The 20,406-nt window shown below is 43.1% G+C and overlaps 1 protein-coding gene across 1 annotated transcript; it reads left to right on the top strand.

Annotated features, from left to right (window-relative positions):
- Nucleotides 1–495: 495 nt before the first annotated feature.
- On the top strand, nucleotides 496–20,068 carry RNPEPL1 (arginyl aminopeptidase like 1). Its single transcript, XM_039713549.1, is given in 12 exon segments — nucleotides 496–939; nucleotides 942–1,075; nucleotides 7,388–7,528; nucleotides 8,357–8,508; nucleotides 8,951–9,067; nucleotides 10,258–10,493; nucleotides 12,819–12,932; nucleotides 13,965–14,077; nucleotides 14,778–14,886; nucleotides 16,266–16,493; nucleotides 16,767–16,909; nucleotides 17,585–20,068. Coding segments are annotated over 12 exon segments (2,115 nt in total). The 5' UTR covers nucleotides 496–584; the 3' UTR covers nucleotides 17,858–20,068.
- Nucleotides 20,069–20,406: the final 338 nt, after the last annotated feature.

The following is a 20,406-nucleotide window of genomic DNA, read 5'->3' on the forward strand; positions in this document are numbered from 1 at the left end:
GAAGGGAGGCTGTTTAGGGTTAGCTGTGAGCTCGATGTGGGGGTGTGACCGGAGGAGGGAGAAAGCCAAACTAGTTAGGGGTGGGATGAGGGCGCAAGAATCAGCCCTGCTGGGAGCCTGGGCTGGAGGGTTGCGGTGTCTGCCGTGGAACGCTGAAAGTGAGGCATTCAGAGCTGGCCGTGAGGGCACGGGAGGGAGCCGAGCGGGGCGTTGTGGCCGTGCCCAGAGCAGGAGCGCTGGGATCGGTGTGTCCGGGCTGTGCGGAGCGGAGGGAAGCTCCGTGTGGGCCGGTTCAAGCTGCCCTGCGCCAGGGGCACGGCTGGGCGGAGCCGCTGCCGCGCAGGGCGGGCGGCACGGCGCGGATACGCACGCCTGTGAGTGAGGGAAGGCACGAATGCCCGCTGCTCTCGGGAGCGGTGCCGCTCTCCGGGGCTGTCCCGGTGCCCGCCGTGTGTCCGGCCGTGCCCGGCCCGGCCTGAGGCGCCGCGGGGCGGGGCGGGGCCTCCCTCCTCCCCGCCCGCCCATGGATTTCACATAGCAGCCGCCGCCTCCGCCGCCGCCTCCTCCTCCTCCTCCGCCGCTCCATGGCGGCTCCTGCTCCGCGGCCGCCCGGCCTGTGCTGCTGTCGCAAGGGCTCCGCGGCCGGGCCGGAGGCGCCGCCGGCCCCGCCGCCGCCTCCCGAGCCGCCGCCGGACGTGGCGTCGGCGTCCAGCTCGCAGCTCTTCAGCCTGAGGCACCTGCACCTGGGGCTGGAGCTGCGGCCCGAGGCGCGGGCGCTGGCGGGCTGCCTGGTGCTGGAGCTGTGCGCGCTGCGCCCGCAGCCCCGCGCCCTGGTGCTGGACGTGCACCCGGCGCTGCGCGTCCTCTCGGCCGCTTTCCGCCGCGCCGCGGCCGGGGAAGCGCCCTGCGCCTTCGCCTTTTCGCCCAGCCGCCCTGCTCCGCCTGCCCGCTCGGCTTCAGGGTGGACCCCTTCACCGACTACGGCTCCTCCCCCCACCTCTCCCTGCCCGCCGCCCTCCAGCCGCACCAGCCCTTCCAGATCATCGTCCGCTACACCACGGCCGACGGCCCCGCCGTGAGTACCGGGCGGGGTTGGTAACGCAGGGAACCGGGTCCCGGAGCGGCCGGCAGAGCCCTCCCGTCGCACATCTTTGCTCCTGTTCTAAGTGACCGTCGGGGAAGCGCCCCGGCTGCTCGGCAAAGGCGGCGGGAGATGTCTCACTGCCCTCCTCTCCGGTCCTGTCCCTGGCCCCATCGCCTGGCAGCGCCAGCCCGCTGGGCAGCAGTGTCTGTGCCCTGCCCGCAGGGGCTCTCGGCTCTGCCAGCCCCGCGCCGCTCTCAGCAGCGGTGCCCGTACCGATCCAGCCTCTCTCCCTCCTGTCTTCCTCCACCGCCTGGACCCCAAGGCTATTCATCCCCCCATACAATAATAATTTGAAAGTTTTTCGTTCTTTTAAGGACACTGCAGTTGTTGGCAAGGAGAGTGAAAATTTGCAAGCTCCTGCCTCGGCTCAGTCCTTCAGGATAAATTATGTCATGCACAATGTAGGAGTTTCCCTGGGGGTTTTGCCAACTGCTAACAAAATCAGGCCTTGCACAGCTAGGCTGGTGTTCCAACGAGCCGTGGTCAGGAGCTTTGAGAACAGGGGTGATTCCACAGGTTCCTACAAGTTATCTGTTGAAAAAAGGGATGAGAAATGGCCCAAAACACCCCTTTGGATGTAGCCGTGGAGGTTCTTCCATGTCTGTGGATTAGCTTTCTTCAGCAGTGAAATGCTTTGTAAATTCTATAATTTCTTTTAAATCCCTGGTATTTAGAAGCGCTTTATTCCCAGCCTTTTAGGTGCTGCTTATCAGGACTTGTGTTTTTAAGAAGTTGTGACAGTGAAAATACGAAGTTCTCCCTGGGACATCAGTTCTTTTTGTTACTGTACAGTCTGTTGGAAATTAAACTGAGGTGATTTTCATCACGTGGTTCATGAATCTATTTACAAAAGAGATGTATTTTTATAAACATCTTGCAACATTGTTGCATCTATGTTGCCTAGAGGAATTGTCTCTCAGTCCCCTGATTTGGTGTTGCTGTTGCACTGGTCAAAACCAGTAAATGTGTGGATCTGTTTAGCTTTTACAATGTATTTAACAAGAGCAGGAATTGAATAACAAAAGCTTCTTGCAAAACAACCCTCAGGAAGTAAATAGTAGGCCTTTTCTCTTGACAGGAGAGTCTTGCTGATTAGAATGTGTTTGCTGGATGTTTCTCTGTCTAATTTTAATACTACATAGAAGATCACAAAAGTAATTTCATCCTTGGAATGATCTTGATAGTCTTAATACATTGACTCACTCGGAATAGTGAATTTCACATGAAGCCTTTTATTGACAGAAGTTTCCTGTCGTCATATGGTGACTTTTTAATGTTCTAATCTTTCCCTAATAGTGCAGAAATGAAGGAAGATTCTGTCACTTTTAAAGTTCAGATCCACTTTCATCTCTGGAATTCCTGGCTTTAGTATTTCCTTGTAGTCTGCCATGTAACTCACAGTGTGTTCAGAAGATTCTGTTCATTATTTTTCCCCCAGGTTTATGAAGAAACCTTTGTCCACTCTCTGCCTTGTTTGTGGTGAGAAGGCTTTAAAGCTAATTTGGCATTGCTGTGTGCTCTGTAATCGTTCTCAGTCTGGCTGAGCCACACCTCCCAAAGTACATGATAACGTGCTTTCCTCCTCTTGAACAAATTGTTTTATTTTAGGCCAGCCTGTGCTTTCCTCTGTGTTTTGCCAGCCCTGTTGCCAAAGGGGCAGCCTGTCCTGCTGAGTCTATGGAGAAGTGATCTCAGTATGAGTGGAGCACTGATCTGGCTTTGGGAATGTGAAAACCACTGGAAGGCTCAGGGGCACTGATTGATGTGATGTTCATTTAGTCTCACCTTGTATTAATGTGTTGTCTCCTTGGCCCCACACGCAGTCCTGTATGGATGGTGGAGTAGGACATTTCTTCCATTCCCTCTATGCTCCCCATGGATCAGAAGTGAACTATCTATTCTTTATACTGTTCTTTGAAGTCTTTATTGTACCTTTAACAGCATGTCCTGCTTCAGCTCAACTGAAGCTGCAAGGCTTATGTCAAGATTATTGATGGTCACAGCACTGGGGACTTGTGCTGCCCTTCCCAAGTGGTACTGGAAAGCAGGAGCAGGCATGCTCACTGACATAAATCCTACCATGTTTATTCACTCTCTGTTGTAGGTTTTGGCTGGCAAAATATTTGTCCTCGAGTAGCACCTGTTGTAGCCCTTCATGTTCAGCATGCTGAACTATTTTGTTTGGATCCAAAGCGATTTGGTGCTATTGTAGTGCTCTCTGTCATTGCTGTTTTTTGGCCCAGCCCTGCACTTTAACAGGGATGAGTAACCCATATGTGTATAAGGGTCAAATGGTTTATACTCATGTCTTGTAAATATTCTGGCAGTCCCTTTTCTCTGTCAGTGAGGCACAGATTTACAGTGTCAGACCTCTCTCTTATAAAAGTTCTATTTTCTTTGGCCATTCTAGGAATGTCTTCTCCTTAGGTCAGGGTTTATTTTCTGTGGGACCTTTATCATACTTGTGGGACCTATAAAACAGTAAATACATGTTACAGTGCAGTGTGAATGTGTTGGCAGTGAGATCAGCAGGAGAGATAGTAGTGCTTAAAATTGGAAACCTGTTGTCTTGATATACTTGCTTTGAGCCATCTGGACATGTTATTTGACTGTCCCATTATTCCTCATGTGGAGGAAGAAGCCAAGATCTTTGGTTGTTTGATGGACATTGAGAGACAGCTGAGAGATTAAATCTGCCTTTCACAGAGCATTCCAGCTCCCTGTGCTGTTAGGAAACCATATGCTCAGTACATCACCAGTTTCCATCAGAGGCAAGACTCTCACAATCATTGTGTATCTCTCGTGGTGTGGGCTGAGGCACACAGTGATCAGATATATCAGGGACAATAGTCCTGTTCTTTCTCTCCTCCTTCTCCCTCATCCCTTACTTGTTGGTAATACTCTTTGTTTGATATTTTCTTTTTTCTTTCCCTAGAGAGAAATGTATCTCTTGCCCACTGTGTAATTTCTCTGATTTGGCAGTGCACATCTTTACAGCAGTGCTATTTTCTTTCCTTAAATGCAAATCCTCCTCTGGGTTCTGGTACAAAAAATTATAACATTTCCTCCTCTTCAGGATTTAGCAGAAAGGACGGCCCTCTTTGCAGTGCTAGAATCTTCCCTGTAATTCTGTAGATTTGTCTTGGTTCCTCAGTCCCCATAGAATGACTTGCTGCCCAGGTGTGCCTTGCTTCTGTCACGTGCTCTGCATCTCAGGTGTTCTGTTTACTTTGTCATCAGATAGAGCAGCTTGTTTGCCTAGAACAGAAGCTGTGGCTTTGCAGCTCTTCCTTCCACCTTCATCAATAATGCATGTAGAAACATGGAGAGGTTTAAAATTAAAAGAGGCTTAGCTAATTGCCTTTGTCATTTGCCAGATTTGGGCAAAAGATTATGATCTAAGTCAATAAAAATTATAATCTTGGCAGGTGTCTTATAAAGTGTGGACTTCTTTGCAGTATGTGGGCAGGGGAAAGCCTGTGCTGCCAAAAGCCCTTCTTCAGCAGAGGAATCATGCAGCAGGTCTTTTTAATTGAAATGCACCACAGAACAGCTTTAATGTGTGAAACAGCTTTCCTGTATATATGAAAAGCTACAAAAAAATGAAGAGCATGATGATGATGATGTCATTTGTATTTCCCAAGGGGAATTGCAGGAGGGATTTGCATGTGGAGTAGATGATACAGCCCCAAATACTGCTCTGTTCCTATCCTGCCCCAGCAGCACCCTGTGCCTCGCACTCCTTTCTGGGATGCTGCTTATGCTCATTTTCCCCAGCCCATAGCCCTGTCTCTGTCCAGCAGCATAGGCTGGTCTATTTATATTACAGATCTATTTATATTGTTTCAGGATAACTTTCATCATTGTTCCAAGTGTGTCTGGAAAGGGAGACAGAGGCTTGCCATGTAGCTGTAGACATTAGAAAACAAGGGAAAAAAATACTTCATCCTCTGCAAATGTTTTCCCTTTTGGCTTGTGGGGCTTAACTTCAACCAAATGTCAAATAAAGCAGGACTGGTTGAAAAGAAGTTGTCCTTAATTTATGGGGTTTCTTGTAAACAAGAATCAACTCTTAGTTCCTCTTCCCTTCCTGCTTATGTTTTCCTCCTGCACTGCTCAGGGACAACTTCCCCTTGTCTCTCTGCTGTGAAGACATTGTCTGTCAGCCCTTTTTCCTTCCTACTCAAGTGTTGCAACTTAGGTGTGGTGGTGCCTTATCTCTCTGTTTTCTTTGTTAGCCTCTTCTGTCTCTCAAAAAGCAAAGGATACAATGTTTTGAAGAGGAGTCTCTTAAGCAGGGCCAGTGATAGAGATTTGTGATACAAGCACAAAGCCACTGATCAGAGGACTGTGTTTAAAAGGCATTGGGACAGATCTTTGAAATTTCATTTCTGAGCCTCTTCCCTGGATTGTTAGAAAACTACTACCCTGTATTAAATACAGCACCTTCATTTTTTTTGTAATTGTGTGTTCTGGCTTACTAGTTATTGGTGTGTAATGAGACATATGTCCCCAAATGCCTTCTGGAGCAGCTGTCTCTAGTTCCATAATGTGGCATTGCAGAAATGATACTCATTGCTGTGAAAAGCAGGTATCCACGAGAAATGTAGTGGAAATCTGTAGCTATCTATGTAGGTGTCCCTGGGCTGTGACCCAGGGTTGTGGGCAGTGCTACCCTGAAATGCAGCACATGGATGTGAACAAACAGAGCTCCTCAGAAGTCCTGCTTTAGGTTTGCTTCTGGCCCTACAGGCTTGAAATAGAAGAGGGTAATCTTAACACAAATTTCAAGAGATGAATTTTACTTTTAGATAAAAGTTTTTAATTTTGTAATGCCTCCCTCCTAAAAAACCCCAAACATTTGCCAGCAGAAGTGTGAGACTCTTTGGGAATAACTGAAAGCTGCTGACTCTGTTTCCTGTCCTCACCTTTCACTGATCCCTGCGGGTGCTGCTGCAGTGGATGATTTGGGAGAGGAGCACACTGACATCTGAGGAAAAAGGTCTAAGGGCAAGGGAAGAAGATATCAAAAAGTAACCTTATAGGACAGAAGGAGACAGAGAAAACTTTAACTTCCAAAAGTTAACTAGGAGACAGAGGTTGTAATATGTTGTTAAAACGTGAGCAGACTTAGTGGCCAGGCTTCTCTTCTGTGTTTCGTTGCTTTCCCTTGAGGACTAGAACTGAACTAGTATTGCTGTTCCCTGATCTCAGATTTATTGGTTGCTTTGATCTAAGAATTCAGCAGACTCAGAAGTTTTATTCCTTGCGTTTAACTGTTTCCAAGATTTCCAGGGGTTCAAATTTTATTGCAAATTTCACAATATTTGGTATTTTCCATCAGAGTTTAACTCCAGAGTTCTAGGATTACAAGGAAACCCTTATTTAAAATTGCTCCTGCACTTCAAAGTTGGAGGCAGGGAGCATGTGAAAGCACAAACATTTGAAACAGAAAGACCAAAAGGCAAATAATTTGACTTTTTCTTATTATTCTTAATCTGTTCTAATTATTTGCTGAGGGTCTGACTTGTGATTTATTTGCTGTTTGGTACTGAAAATTGATGTACTCAGTGTTGTGGTTTTTTGGCTTTTCTTTTTTGACCACCCAGAATCTCCTTATCCATTCTGTAAAAAGGGGCCCCCGGTGTCCTTGACCAGATGTTTCTTACATTTACCGACTTTTTAGCATAGTGTCAAAATGTTTGATGCTTCAGCCACGAGGGCAGTGTCAGGGTCACAGATAATATTGTGTACACTGTTCAGCTTCAGGGATTTTTGGTTTGTGGATTTGAATTTGTTTTGGGTAGTTTTTTTTTTTTTTCTTTTCAGCTTATATTACCTGACCCCTTCTATTTCTGTTCATATTGAGTTATAAACATGGAGATAGCCAGAGTACTCCCTTTGAGAAGAAGGTTGTGTGGATGTTTGTTAGGGACTTGTTATTAACCAAGCAAATTGATATAACAGAAATAGTGAGTGGCTGGAAGTCACTATGTTACATGTCACCACTCAGTGTTCAGACAGTAAGAAATTTTTCTGAGCATTCCCAGAAAATAAACTGGAGTAGAAAGATGTGTTGTTAGAGATGGAAATGTGCCCTGTGCCAGGTTCATCTGGGCAGATCAACAGCTGAGGTTGTGCTTCTCCCCCACAGCCCCCTTGATTTCACATTTTGTTTTTGGCAGTTCATCCTTGTCACGTAGTCTGTTTCCCTCACCTCTTTCTCCCGTGGTGTTTCAACAGATCTGGTGGCTGGATCCAGAGCTGACATATGGCAATGCCAAGCCCTTTGTCTTCACACAGGGACACTCAGTGTGTAACCGCTCCTTCTTCCCCTGCTTTGACACCCCTGCAGTGAAATGCACCTACTCAGCCACTGTCAAGGTAAGGATGCCTGTGAATGGTTCACGGAGCTCTTAGTTGCTGTCAACTTGTGAAAGTGTAGTTACATCATGTATTTTTAGCAGTTTACATCTGCTAAAAATATTGTGATTCAGTGTTATAAAAAATACTGAATTTTTTAGGTCCAACTCTGGTTCTTGGGCCAGAATCAGGGTAGTTCCACAAAGGTAACTGTTGCCTACCATGCTTGGGTCTTGCATTCCTTGTACTCAAAGAGTAATAGTGAAAGAAAAATATGAGAGAGAATTTGGCTGGCCCCTTCCAATAGTGGTTATCAATGATAACACTCAACTGTATTGTACCAATTTTTGAAAGAAAAAAACCCGAAGTCTTCTGAAATCAGCATCAAATAATGTTGCATTTTATATAGATGAAATAATTTAATATCTTCGTTGTACTCAAAGAGTAATTGTGAAATAAAAATATGAGAGAGAGTTTGACTGGCCCCTTCCAATAGTGGTTATCGATGATAACACTCAACTGTATTGTACCAATTTTTGAAAGAAAAAACCTGAAGTCTTTGAAATCTGCGTCAAATAATGCTGCATTTTATATAGATGAAATAATTTAATATGTGGTGCTTTTGGGGCAGCTGTCATATAGGAGGAGTAAAGTCTTTGGTTGGTATGTTTTCATGGATTGAGCAGATTGTGGTACAAAACCTCACAGACATATTACTTTTTGTGTTATGTAAGTGATTATTTTTAATGCACATCATCAAGCATAGATGAAAATGAACCAGAGATCTGTGGTTCAGTCATTCAGCTGTGATTATCTGGTGAGTTGATGTGTACCATGATGGTCTTCCAGGCTCCAGCAGGCATACAGGTGTTGATGAGTGCCACCCAAAGTTCCTACCTAGAAGAGGAAGGTGTATATCAATTTTACATGGAATATCCAGTTCCTGCTTACCTAGTGGCCCTGGTGGCTGGAGACCTCATACATGCAGACATAGGTCCAAGGTAAGATTTGCAGTGAGTTCCTTCTGCATTTTATGTCTCTGTACAGTGCTTCATACTGTAAAGTAGCAAGGATGTTGAGTCATTGATAAGGGAACAGTTGGGTTCATGAGCTGTGAGCACAGAGAGAGTTTGAAGTGTAGTTGAAGTGTAGTAAAAGGAAATTCATGGCACTGCACTGGCAAAGATATGTTCCTCTTCCATAAATGTTGCCTACTGTTCCCTGAAGTCATTACAGCAGCTTTCTTCTTGCCTTGTTGAAGGGATTTTTGGTTACCTCTTGCCATGTTCCATGGAGCATTAGTCTAGGAGGGCCTGGGTCTGCCGGGAGGTCTCCTTGCTCTCTTACCATACATGGAAGTGTGGAAGCAGTCAGGCTATTTTTTTTCCTAAGAGATAATTCAGTTTGCTGAAGTATCACCTGATGTTTTCTGTTTTCTGACAGGAGCAGAGTGTGGGCAGAGCCTTGCCTGCTGCCAACAGCCATCAGCAAGCTTTCTGGCATTGTTGAACGCTGGTTGACTGCTGCAGAGAGTCTGTATGGCCCCTATATATGGGGAAGGTGAGTTTTGTCAGTCTCCTGGGAATGTGCAATGGGAGCAAAATAAAACAGTATTGACAAATGATCATGCTTTCTCCCTATAGGAGGGCAAAATAGCATTTCAACTGGCAGCATTGTAGTAGTTGAAAGCAGACTCTGGAGTTTTGTCTCCACAAGTGACAGGAAGGACCATGGAGGCATGGAAGTGTTTTAGCTGGTTTGCAGTGGAAAGATCCACTGTTTAAGAATCTCCAGATTGAATGGGAGGTTTCTAAACAGTGGATCTTTCCTGAGGAATGAGGATTTTCATACTACGGTGTTTTGTGATGTAAGTCCAGCACTGAGCCAGACACCATTTAAAATGTATGGTTGTTTTATTTATCTCATTTATTTCTGCATTTATTGTGGCATGCCTGAGAATACTGAAACTCTGAGTACAGACTCATTGAGAGTCCAAGTCCCCCAAGCTTATATTAAGAGCTCTTGAAAAGCTTGACTGTATATTAGAAAAGAGTGGTTTTGAGAGAATACTTGCATTCTTTGGATGGGAGAAAATGTTTACAAAGGTTTCTTATATTTCTTTGCTAAAGGTAAGCAGGAGGATCGCCTTGTTGTTGACTTAACAAGTATTGTTTGAAATAATCTGAGAGCGTGGCCCAGTGTTCTCAGATTATTTCAGTGCTGATCACTGGTAAAGAAATTTAGAAAACAAAACTGATATTACTGTTATGTTCTGAAGCAGACAGATTAAAGTTATTTGATGACACTGCATATGTAGGAAATCTGTTCCTTCATTGACAGCTTCCTAACCTCTCTCTTACCTGGGAGCCTCTGGGGACTCAACACTGTGTTACACTACTGTTTATAGTGTAAACAGTTTTTGTGGCTCCCAGATATACAGCTTGCAATGAGTTTGTGTGTATGAAGGGAGCACAATGCTTATTTTGATGACATCAAAAGACTGTCAAGTCTTTACATCCAGACATAAGCAGGTCCTTGGCCAACAAAATAAATTGTGATCCTCTGATCAGAAGAATTAGGCACCACTGCTATAGAAAGTTTGTTCCTGAAGTCACAAGAAAGTCTCAGAAGAGCCTTTCCTAAAGAAAGAAAAATGTTACTGTCTCTTCTGAAAACAGAAAATGTTGCTTTGTGTCTTCTAGCTGCAGTTCACTCATCTCCTTTCTTCTTTCTTCTCTCCCTAATTTTAGATATGACATTGTTTTTCTTCCTCCTTCCTTCCCTATTGTTGCCATGGAAAACCCATGCCTGACCTTCATCATCTCTTCCATTCTGGAGAGCGATGAGTTTTTGATCATTGACGTCATTCATGAAGTTGCCCACAGCTGGTTTGGGAACGCGGTCACCAACGCCACGTGGGAGGAGATGTGGCTGAGCGAGGGCCTGGCCACCTACGCGCAGCGCCGGATCACCACCGAGACCTACGGTACGGCTCAGAAACTTCTCCTTGCGCTCCTTCTTGCCGTAACTCAGAGCTGCCTGCTTGGAGGATTTGCCTTGGAGCTCACAAGGCTGTAGGGAGCTGGTTTTCAGTTAGGTTTTGGTTTATTTCTGGAAATCACACCCACACACAGCCCCAAACTTTGTGTTGAACATCTTGCATACTTAGAGTTTGACGTTGTCTTGGCTTTAGTGGGCTCAATACCAGATATGGTACCAGGGGCTTTGAGTGATGTGTGTTAGCACAATGCTGTGGGGACTTGGAACTACTGTGGGGTACCAGGGAGGTGCTGACATGTCAGAGCAAAGTCAGCAGAGGATAGTTCAGAGAAAGGTGTAAGAAATCTTATAAAAGTTACATTGTGAAATAACTGTGCTCTGAACAAGTGTCCTTTTGATTCTGATCAGTTAGTAGCTACCTACTGTTAAAAAGAATTATGTCAGTAGCATTAAGAAAAGAAGTGCAGATTTATGTAGCTATTTATGTGCTGGAGACTTCGTGCAGGATTGTAAACCCTGCCTTTGCTTGTGTCAGTGAATTTCACAGGTCAGTTTTATGGTTTAGAATACATAAGTAGTAAATTATTCCTCTTTCTTTTAAGTTTAATTGGCTTGTTATTGAAGTGAATAATGGGAATGTATGCTTTTCTAGTTTGTACTGTTTTGTTCTTAAAAGCCAGTTCCATGTGTTTTCTCAAGCATCCAATGTAAACAATCATAGAAAAGTTCCTAGAAATCTTGACAGCAAAAATGTTTAGAAGAAAACATTTGTTTTTGTTCATGTGTATTGTTTTTGGACATGAACTGATTACAAGTTTAGGCAAAGAAGTGCTCTGAGCATCTATGGAGATGTTACAATGTATATTATATATCTGTTTTAAAAAAAAGCTGTTTTATGTTGAGTAATTCTCGGTGAGTAGTACTCACTGTCCTAAGTCACATTATGCATGGCAGTAATGTGGGTAGGTCAGCAGATATCAACCTGTTCATCATCTTAGTCTGTTCCATCCAACATAGAACAAAATCCTTGCTGATTTTGGTCTGTTCTCTAGAACTGGCTGTTTCAAGAAGCATTTTCTGGGAAACTAAAAAATGTCTTTCCCTGTGCAATTGTTTAGTAAGCACTTTTTTCATTCTGTTTTGTTTCCAAGACAAACCTTTGATCTAAATCTTACCATTTCGTACATAATTTCTGGAGTATTTTCTGTTGATAGTAAATAGGCATCTTTGCAATGATATTGTTCAGGGAAATTTGAGTCCACTGACTACCACTCCTCTTGGATCTTGCTTAATTCTCTTCTCTGTAGCTTGAAGTAATTGCTCTTTACACTAGTTACTCTAGTTCTTGCTTTCCCGTGGGAAGCACATCCACTTCTTTCTCTGCTCATACAGGTTCTCCAAAATATATGTTTCCCAAATATATCCTGGTTCTTATTTCACATTTGGCTATGTAGGATTTGGGTGTTACACTGAGACTCTGAGGTTGAATCTATGTAACAAACCTATCTTCAGGTTAAAAAGTCAGCAAAGAAGGCTAAAATTTTAATAGTTATGGATGTTAAGAATCTTCTGAATCTAAAAATCCATTTTCTGCAGCTTCTAATGTCTGCAAGGGCATAGGAAAGATCTCTTGACTTGGCAGTGTAATACAGCTAGTTTGGTTTGAAAGCATGGAAAGCTCTACATTTCAGTTAGGGAGGAGGAGCAGCTTACCCAGTCACAACTGTAAAAAGTCCTAATGAGAGGAAGGGGAAATACTTAGGGCAAAAACCAGGTAGGATGATAGATAAAGCTTAAAAAATGTACACAGGATATGTAATACAATTACCAAATCCAGTTCTTTTCTCTTTCCACTCAAGAGGTGACATTTGCTTAGTAATATCTTTGGCACTGAGTATGGAATTGTGTTTACTATTCTACCAGTGACAGTATGTTTTTGTGGGACTTGATTGCTCCTTGAAAGTTACCTGTACAATACATTTTCAGTGCCGCTCTCCTTATTTTGCAAGAATTTATGAGATGATGTCAAGGATGTAAACTTCAGCATAATTTTCATGGTGTTTTGTTTTCCAGTGCAGCCTGATGCATGATCAGAGTGAGGAAATATGCATTGGGTTAGGCTCTGAATTCCATTACTAATTACAAGGATGTTCTGCACTCAAGTTTCTCTGCCATTACCTTATTGTGATTCTGTCTCACTGTTCTGTCTTTTGCACCTGCAGCAGCTTTTAGTTTGTCCCTGTGTCAGTCCTGCACAGATCAGCTTTTGCTGATCATTTTCCCATAACTAACAAGTTACTTTCTGGGGCAGGAGCTGCCTTCACGTGTTTGGAGACTGCATTCCGCCTCGATGCTCTCCACAGACAGATGAAGCTCCTTGGAGAAGACAACCCGGTCAGCAAGCTTCAGGTTAAACTGGAGCCAGGTATTGCTTTTGGCTGAGGCTGCTCTACACAAAATTATACACCTCTGTATATCCATGGTGGAATATTGACAAAAATGACTAATATTCACATATATTTTTTTCAAAAAAAAAATTAATAAGAAAGAAATATTGGTTTGTAAACCAGTCTAAAAACAAGTTAGGAAGTTTTGCTTTCAAACTTTTTTCAAGGTTGGATAGCTTATCTTTATATAGATATTGCTCTGTGTAAGAACAGACTTACTGAGTAGAAAGAATGTGAACAACTGCCTTGAAAGCTGTGTGGGTTTGCAATTCCGGATATGTAAAATAAAATATTTTAAAATAGAAATATCTGGAAACATAATATAAAATCCTCCGCTATTCAATGTTCCTCTCTTTATGTGTTCATGTAAGAACTACGCATGTTTAGCATGCAGATAAACAGGTACTTGCTTTAAGTTGAGCTGTGCAGAGGCTGTTTGGTTATTCCCTGACCAGATGCATGACTGCACTCCAGATTTACCTATCTCCTTCACTGGTAGCTCTCTAGTTCTGTGGTCACAGTTGGGTGGGTGAAGCAGTCTTCTATCTAGATGATATTTAAAACAACCTAAAATGCAAGTGGAGATGATATTGGAGTCAAATGGAATGAAAAAGCATGTGTGAAAGCCTGAAGAAAGGAGCAAGTGGTGATTACCTTTTATTGGTTTCTTTGAAAATTTGTGGTATGGTGATTCCCAGAACCTGGCACTGAAAAAAGAAAAAAATAATTTGTTTTCAAGTTCCAGATCTGTTTTCAGTGACCTCTAGTTTGAAGTGTGACTTATTCCATTGGGAATCTTACCTTACAATGACTGATTAAAAAAAAAAAGAAGGCTGTGTCTTTGGACTGCATCTATTTTTTTACTGCAGTAACTTAAATGTACTGACAACAAGCTTAGTTTTTTTAAAGTCACTATGTCTCATCTTGGTGATCTCTAAGGAGTCTGTATAACTCAGAAGGGCTGGAAATCACTCTCCTCATTAGTTTCTTATCATGTTGTCTTCTTTCAGGTGTAAATCCCAGTAATTTAATGAACCTCTTCACCTATGAGAAAGGCTACTGCTTTGTTTACTACCTGTCCCAGCTCTGTGGTGACCCCAGACACTTTGACTCCTTCCTAAGAGTGAGTGTATATATGTGTTTTCTTGAGATTTAGAGCTGATCTTTTGTTGTTGGGTTTTTTTTCCCCAGATTCTTTCACGGTGGCTAATTGTTAAGGGTAAAGTTGAATACAAGTGTGTCAGAGATAGAGGAAAGTTATGGGTTTGTCTATCAACTTACATGAATCCTTCTACAAGACTTCTGAGATTCTAAGCTCATGAGGTGCTAGATACAGAGTAGTAGTATATATTTGTTATCTCTTGTTCTGTGCTCCAAGTAATTAGAAAGCTGTTCCAGCACAGTTTGCCTGTGACTGGAAAGATATGACTTGATTCACTACTAAGAAGTGTTGGGTTTTTTTACCAGGGTGACAAAGGGTATAGCCTACTGTACTGAGGCAGGTCAGTGCCTGGAAGCACAGTTGCAGAACCTATAGAAAATTGTCAGCTACTGCCTCGTTTTGGAAAAGGAAAATGAAATGATACTCAGCTGTCAAATGTATTTGCAGCTACTCTATTTTTTTCATGTTATGGTGCTTCTTTATTTAACTGGGTGAGGAGGGAGAATATTTTTCTTCATCTTTTTTTAAACCTTCAAATAATTGTTCCTACTCTTATGTTTGTATTTTTTTGTTGTTGTTATTGTTGTGGCATGCAAGTGGTTCTACATCAAAAGGAAGCTGTCTTGCTCCTAATCATAATTTGAACATTTTACTATTTTAGGCCTACATTGAGAAGTATAAATTTACCAGCGTTGTGGCTCAAGATCTTCTGGATTCCTTCCTGAATTTTTTTCCAGAGCTGAAAGAGCAATGTGTTGAGAGCAAAGCAGGTAGGAGATTTTCTAAGTTAACTAAGCACTGCAGAAAACCTGGATGATTAATTTTGTGCTTGGCTTGGAGGATGCACATGGAAATGCTAAGGCAAACAAAATAGTTCAGCAACAACCAGATGTTCTTGACAGAATTTGTGGCTATGCCTCTACACTGGGGAATGAGAACCTCTGAAATTGCTGATGATTTTGGCATTAATTAGCTGATTGTCCCTTGGTTAACTTTCTCATTAACTCGCATTTCACTCTGCAGACAGAATGATCAGTGCTTGTGAGATTTACACCTGCTTAAATGCAGGGAAAAGGTGAACACACTTTGTCTATTTTAATAATAGTAAACATGCTTTGAGAACTGTAACTTCCCCAAGATCCTACCCATACATGTGAAATATCTTCTAGCATGTTTCACTTTCCCTTACATCACCTCTTTGTAGCTGTTGGTGGATTTGTGGAAGGTCTGTGGCCTACCAGGTGCTTATTATCTCACTTTCTTAAAGAAATGAAACTCATGTTATCCTGCCATGTGTCCATCCCTGTGAATAGCTGTTGAGCTCCTTGGACAGTTTAAACCAGACCAGCAGAGTACTTGAGCTCTTAAGGATACTTGCTGCCTGCAGGCTTTGTGGAGAGGAAACTGCCTGTGAGAGGAGAGAGTTTACTGTGGGGAAAGCTGCAGCATGAGCTCAGCAGTTCTGTGTTTTATTTGGCCCACTGATAGGCTAATGAGTTAACCACAGAAGTTGCTAATTTTTGCCTGGCTAATACTCAGGGGATGCAGAAGGTAGGAGTTTTAGGGTGGATGGTGTGGAACTGGAAGTATTGCCATGAGTTAGAAAAGTACAGAGGTAGTAAAAGGTCAAGAAGAGCAGCTCTGCTGGAAAGCAGGCTCTGCTGTTTGTGAAGAAACTTTTTTTTTAATTAGTTGCATAAATAAATATAAATTGCTTAGGTTTACTGGTGGGTAGGAGGAGTTTAGTCATCCCCCTCACCTCCTTTTTTTTTATAAAATGGGTTTTCTCCAAATTTGTCAGTCTTCCTCAAAATTCTGAGAGAGACATGCAGGCACACAAATATTAGAGCATAATTTGAACATAGGTACTTGTCAGCCTGGCTGCCTTAAGATCATGTGTGTTTCTTGTACTTACTGTACTGTTGAGCTCTAGAAAACTCACAGTGAGGTTTGGAGCAGTGTTGCTGGCACTCTTCCTGCTGTTCCATAGGCTATCCCAATGAGGCTGCTAAGACTGTTGTGTCACTATAACTATTGGTTGCTGTTGTTACAACCTCCCTTAACTATGCTAGAAACGGTCCTGAACTTTGAGGCAGCCAAGCCACCTGCAGAGAACTCTGCTCCACATTTTTGGTACTCCTCATTCCAGGACTGGAGTTTGAACGTTGGCTCAATGCTACAGGACCTCCGTTAGCTGAGCCAGACTTATCTCAGGGATCCAGTCTGACCAGACCAGTGGAGACACTCTTCAAACTCTGGACCACAGAGCCTCTGGACTCTGTTGCTGCTGCCAGCAGTGTTGACCTCACTAAATGGAGAACGTTCCAAACTGTGCTTTTCCTGGACAGATTGCTGGATGGATCACCACTGCCACATGGTGAGTATTCTTTCCAGGATAGTAGAAAATTATGCGTGGAATAACTGATTGAATTCTAAAGGTCCCTGCCTCTGGCTGACATTATAATTCACGTAAAGTCAGGTTGATGTCCCTGGCCATGTCACAGAGGGATTAGAATAGGTGATCTTCAAAAGTCTTTCCCAGACCAACAGATTCTATGATCCTGTGATTTGATGAGTTGTTATTATCTGATAACCCTCAAAATTGACAAAGTAGGTCACAGTTCTTTCCCTGTGTGTGTGCTCTCTTCAGAGGTGATAAAAAAGCTCTCGGAATGTTACTCCTCTCAGCTGGACTCCATGAATGCAGAAATCCGTATCCGCTGGTTGCAGATTGTAGTCCGAAATGACTATTACCCAGACCTTTACAAAGTCCGTCGCTTCTTGGAAAACCAGGTACTAACTGCTGGATTAAACTCACTGCACCTCTCAGTGCATGAGACATGTGCATGAGACATGCGACGTGAAAGACCTTGGAACTTCTGCTTCCTGGCCAAGTGTAGCCCAGGTGTGTTGCGAAGGGGCTGAGCATGGCTCACCTGCTAGCGGTGGGGAGGAATGGGCAGATGTAATTTCAAATGCCTACAGATAATCTCTGCTTTTCTAGCCTGACTCAATACCCTTGTCCCAGCTCTGCCCCATGCATTTTATGTATGGCTTTGTAGCAGCCCTGGCTTTTCCAGACCACAAGGTTTTGCACTGCTAAATCATGTGATTATTTGAATATTTACACTTCGAGCAAGGCTAGGGCTCATCAAGTTCTTTTCAGTAGTTGTTATTGTGCTGGAGCAAAAGGTTAATGCATGTGTTCAGTGTGGCCTCTTCTATCTGGCCTTTAAAAATAGTTCTGTTATTTGTGGAAGTAGCTCAGTCTCAGAGAGCAGATTTTTTTTTATTACCATTCATAAAAATCCTTGCATCAGACTTAGAATAAACTCATCTGTGTTTTGAAGAAATGTGTTGCTTGTCTTCAGTCTGAAGTTTCTCAGGGCTGTTGGAGTGTATCTGTGGAAGAGCGGAACTTCTTGACTTTTATTTAAATGTTTTTATCTTATTTTCCTTTTTTTGTAGATGTCTCGGATGTACACAATTCCACTTTATGAGGACCTTTGCACTGGCACTCTCAAGTCTTTTGCCTTAGAAATTTTTTACCAGACCCAAAACCAGCTGCACCCCAATTTGCGGAAAACGATCCAACAGATCTTATCCCAGGGCTTGAATCCACTTCCTGCCATAGACACTACAGCAGTCACTACAGACACACCAGCAATGGTGCTTGAGGACAAAGTCTCAGAGGCCACAAATGGTGCCATTTCACTCAGGGATGTCAACGTGTCTGCTTAGATCACCAGTTCATGCCAGCCACAAAGCTTGAAAATGGGGACAGGAACAGAGGAAAGATACCAAGCGTTGCCTCCTTTCCCTCAGCCTTGCAGCTGCAGTGTGTTGTAACTGGATTTCTCTCCCAAAACACAAAGCAAATGTGCCTTCAAGTATCCAGTGTGTAATACTGCCAGGTTTCAGAGATCTCCACCAGCTGTGTGACAAATATTTGGTTCAGTTTTTACTGGGCAGGGACTCCTGGGCTGTTGCTTCTCCATGGAAAGTGGATAGTTCCCTTTCCTGAGGCTCTTCTGGATGGTTTCTTCGGATTTGTTGTTTGATGGGAGGGTATTCTTTTTCTTCTTATTTTTTCTTTTTTTTTTTTTTGTCTGAGGCCACTGAGGCTGTGGAGTATGTCCTACTTGCTGTGTGTATGTTGCTGGGGAGTGTGTATGTGTCAAGCTGTCATTGTCCTAATATTTGGGCTAAAGTTCTGCAAAGGAGAGACTCAGGAATTGTTAGTGGCAGCAAACATGTTTTCATGTTATGCTCCTTCCTGTGACAGAGGTATTGTGATTTGGAAGGAAGGGGACTAATGCTTAAATGAGAGACTAATAGCTTCTGTTCCCCCCTGCCCATAGGTGGCTAAATAATAATAATAATAATGCTCTTTAAATATATTAAGAAATATATAAAAAAGAACAGGGAAACATTATGATGGATTTGAAATCCTTCTGTAGTTAACCCTATTCTCAGTTTTCCCTTTGCACTCAATGGGACAAGCAATAAAGAAATGTGTAGGCTTGAATTTTCAACGTTAAAATTAGGTTCCCAAATGCCATCAATTTTGGTACTATCTGGATGCCTAAATCTTTTTAACTGTTTTGACAAGTCTAGCTGCAACCTTTGCTCGTGTGTCAGGATGTGTGGCACATGCATCACATGCACTCTGTGTGTCTTCTATTCTGTCCTTTTGGAGGAATTACCAAGACCTGTAATTTTTTTAAGAACCCCAGCATATCTTGGCCTGTAGGTCAGCCATGAAAATACCCATGCTAAGATTTTACTGCCTTGAATAATGTTTGCCTGAATAACAGTGGCCCTGTCATACAATAATCTGAGGGAAGCACCATGTTTCTTGATGTGAAACTTTTAAGTCCCGCTTTACCCAAGTCTGTTTTCTGACTTATGGTGGGAGTAAGGTGCCATTTCATTTCCCTGGCATGCTGTTTCTCTGGATCACTGGCCAGCCATGCAGGATGAGAAGATACTGTCTTCCTTCTGTGCTGTATGGTCTCAGGAAGCCAAGGGCAAAGTGTCCTGGGGTATTGTAGGGTACAGGTGACGGTTCTTAGATCTGTGCCACAAACCTTTTAATATGTGGATACCTGTGTGCTCTCTGTGAGCTCCCACAAGGCATCTCTGAGCTGATGCATCACCAGGATAGTATGAACAAAAGGCAAAACATCTGGAAAAGACTCAGCTAACCAGAGATGTAAGAGAGAAATTGTTCTATACTTCAGGGCAAATTTTAGCCCTGCAATGGGGATCTGCATAGACAGGAAGAGGAGGAAATTTGGGAGGGCTTTGTTTTCTTCACCAAAAGTATCTGCATAGACAGGAAGAGGAGGAAATTTGGGAGGGCCTTGTTTTCTTCACCAAAAGTATCTGTTTACACCCATGTGTGGATGGGACTTAGGTGCTGTTACTGGATCTGCATTTTCTGGCTTTAAATTAATTTGGACTTCACCATAGCCTTAGCCTGGGCTGAACTGGGATAAAGCAATAATAAACTCAGGCCTCTGTAGTGCTTCATTAGTTTTAAAAATGGGCCATCAGCATTTTTGGGCTTCAGAACTCCAAGCTCTGCTCTTTGCTCCTTGAATGGGATTATCTTTTAAATTCTGTTTTGTTTTCCCAGAAAGGATGGAGAATGATGTTTTCTACACAAATCTCTTTCCTTTTCATTTGTTGTTTTGTTGAAAGAGATTTGTACAAGCTGACTTTACACTTCTGGAGCTGCCGCTGTTGGTGCTGTGTCTCCTGGACCCCACTGCCAGCAGTGGCAGCCTGGTTGAGACCAGGAACCACTAGCATTTTTTGGAATCACAGGCCTCTGTTCTAACATATTTTATTTAGTGGGAGAATGTTTGTTACCCTGGTGGGAATTTTTCATTTACATGGATGCCTTATGATGATTGTCAAATTAAACTAAGCTTTGTGACAAGTTCAGCCTTTTGGGCATTTTTTTGGTGTCCCTGCTCTAGCTGTGTGGAAGAGCTAACTTGGTACATTGTCTTTGTTTTGTTCTTTTCTGGGGTGCAGCATAGAGGGAGTTTGGAAGCTCTTTCAAAGCCACACAGGAAGGTGCTGGAGAGGTGGCAAAAGCAAACAATCAAAAATTAATATTATCTATTGTTACTACAACTGACTGAAATACATCAGATTAGCTCATAGACACCCATCAGAGCAAGGAAGGGCTGGCTGAACTGAACAGACTGTTTCCTGGTTAAAGAACACAAGATGTATGTTAATGTTTCTGCTCTCATCTCTGTGAGATCCCATCAAAT

This window comes from Passer montanus, unplaced genomic scaffold, assembly GCF_014805655.1.
Source record: "Passer montanus isolate IOZ18808 unplaced genomic scaffold, ASM1480565v1 scaffold29, whole genome shotgun sequence".
Classification (NCBI taxonomy): domain Eukaryota; kingdom Metazoa; phylum Chordata; class Aves; order Passeriformes; family Passeridae; genus Passer; species Passer montanus.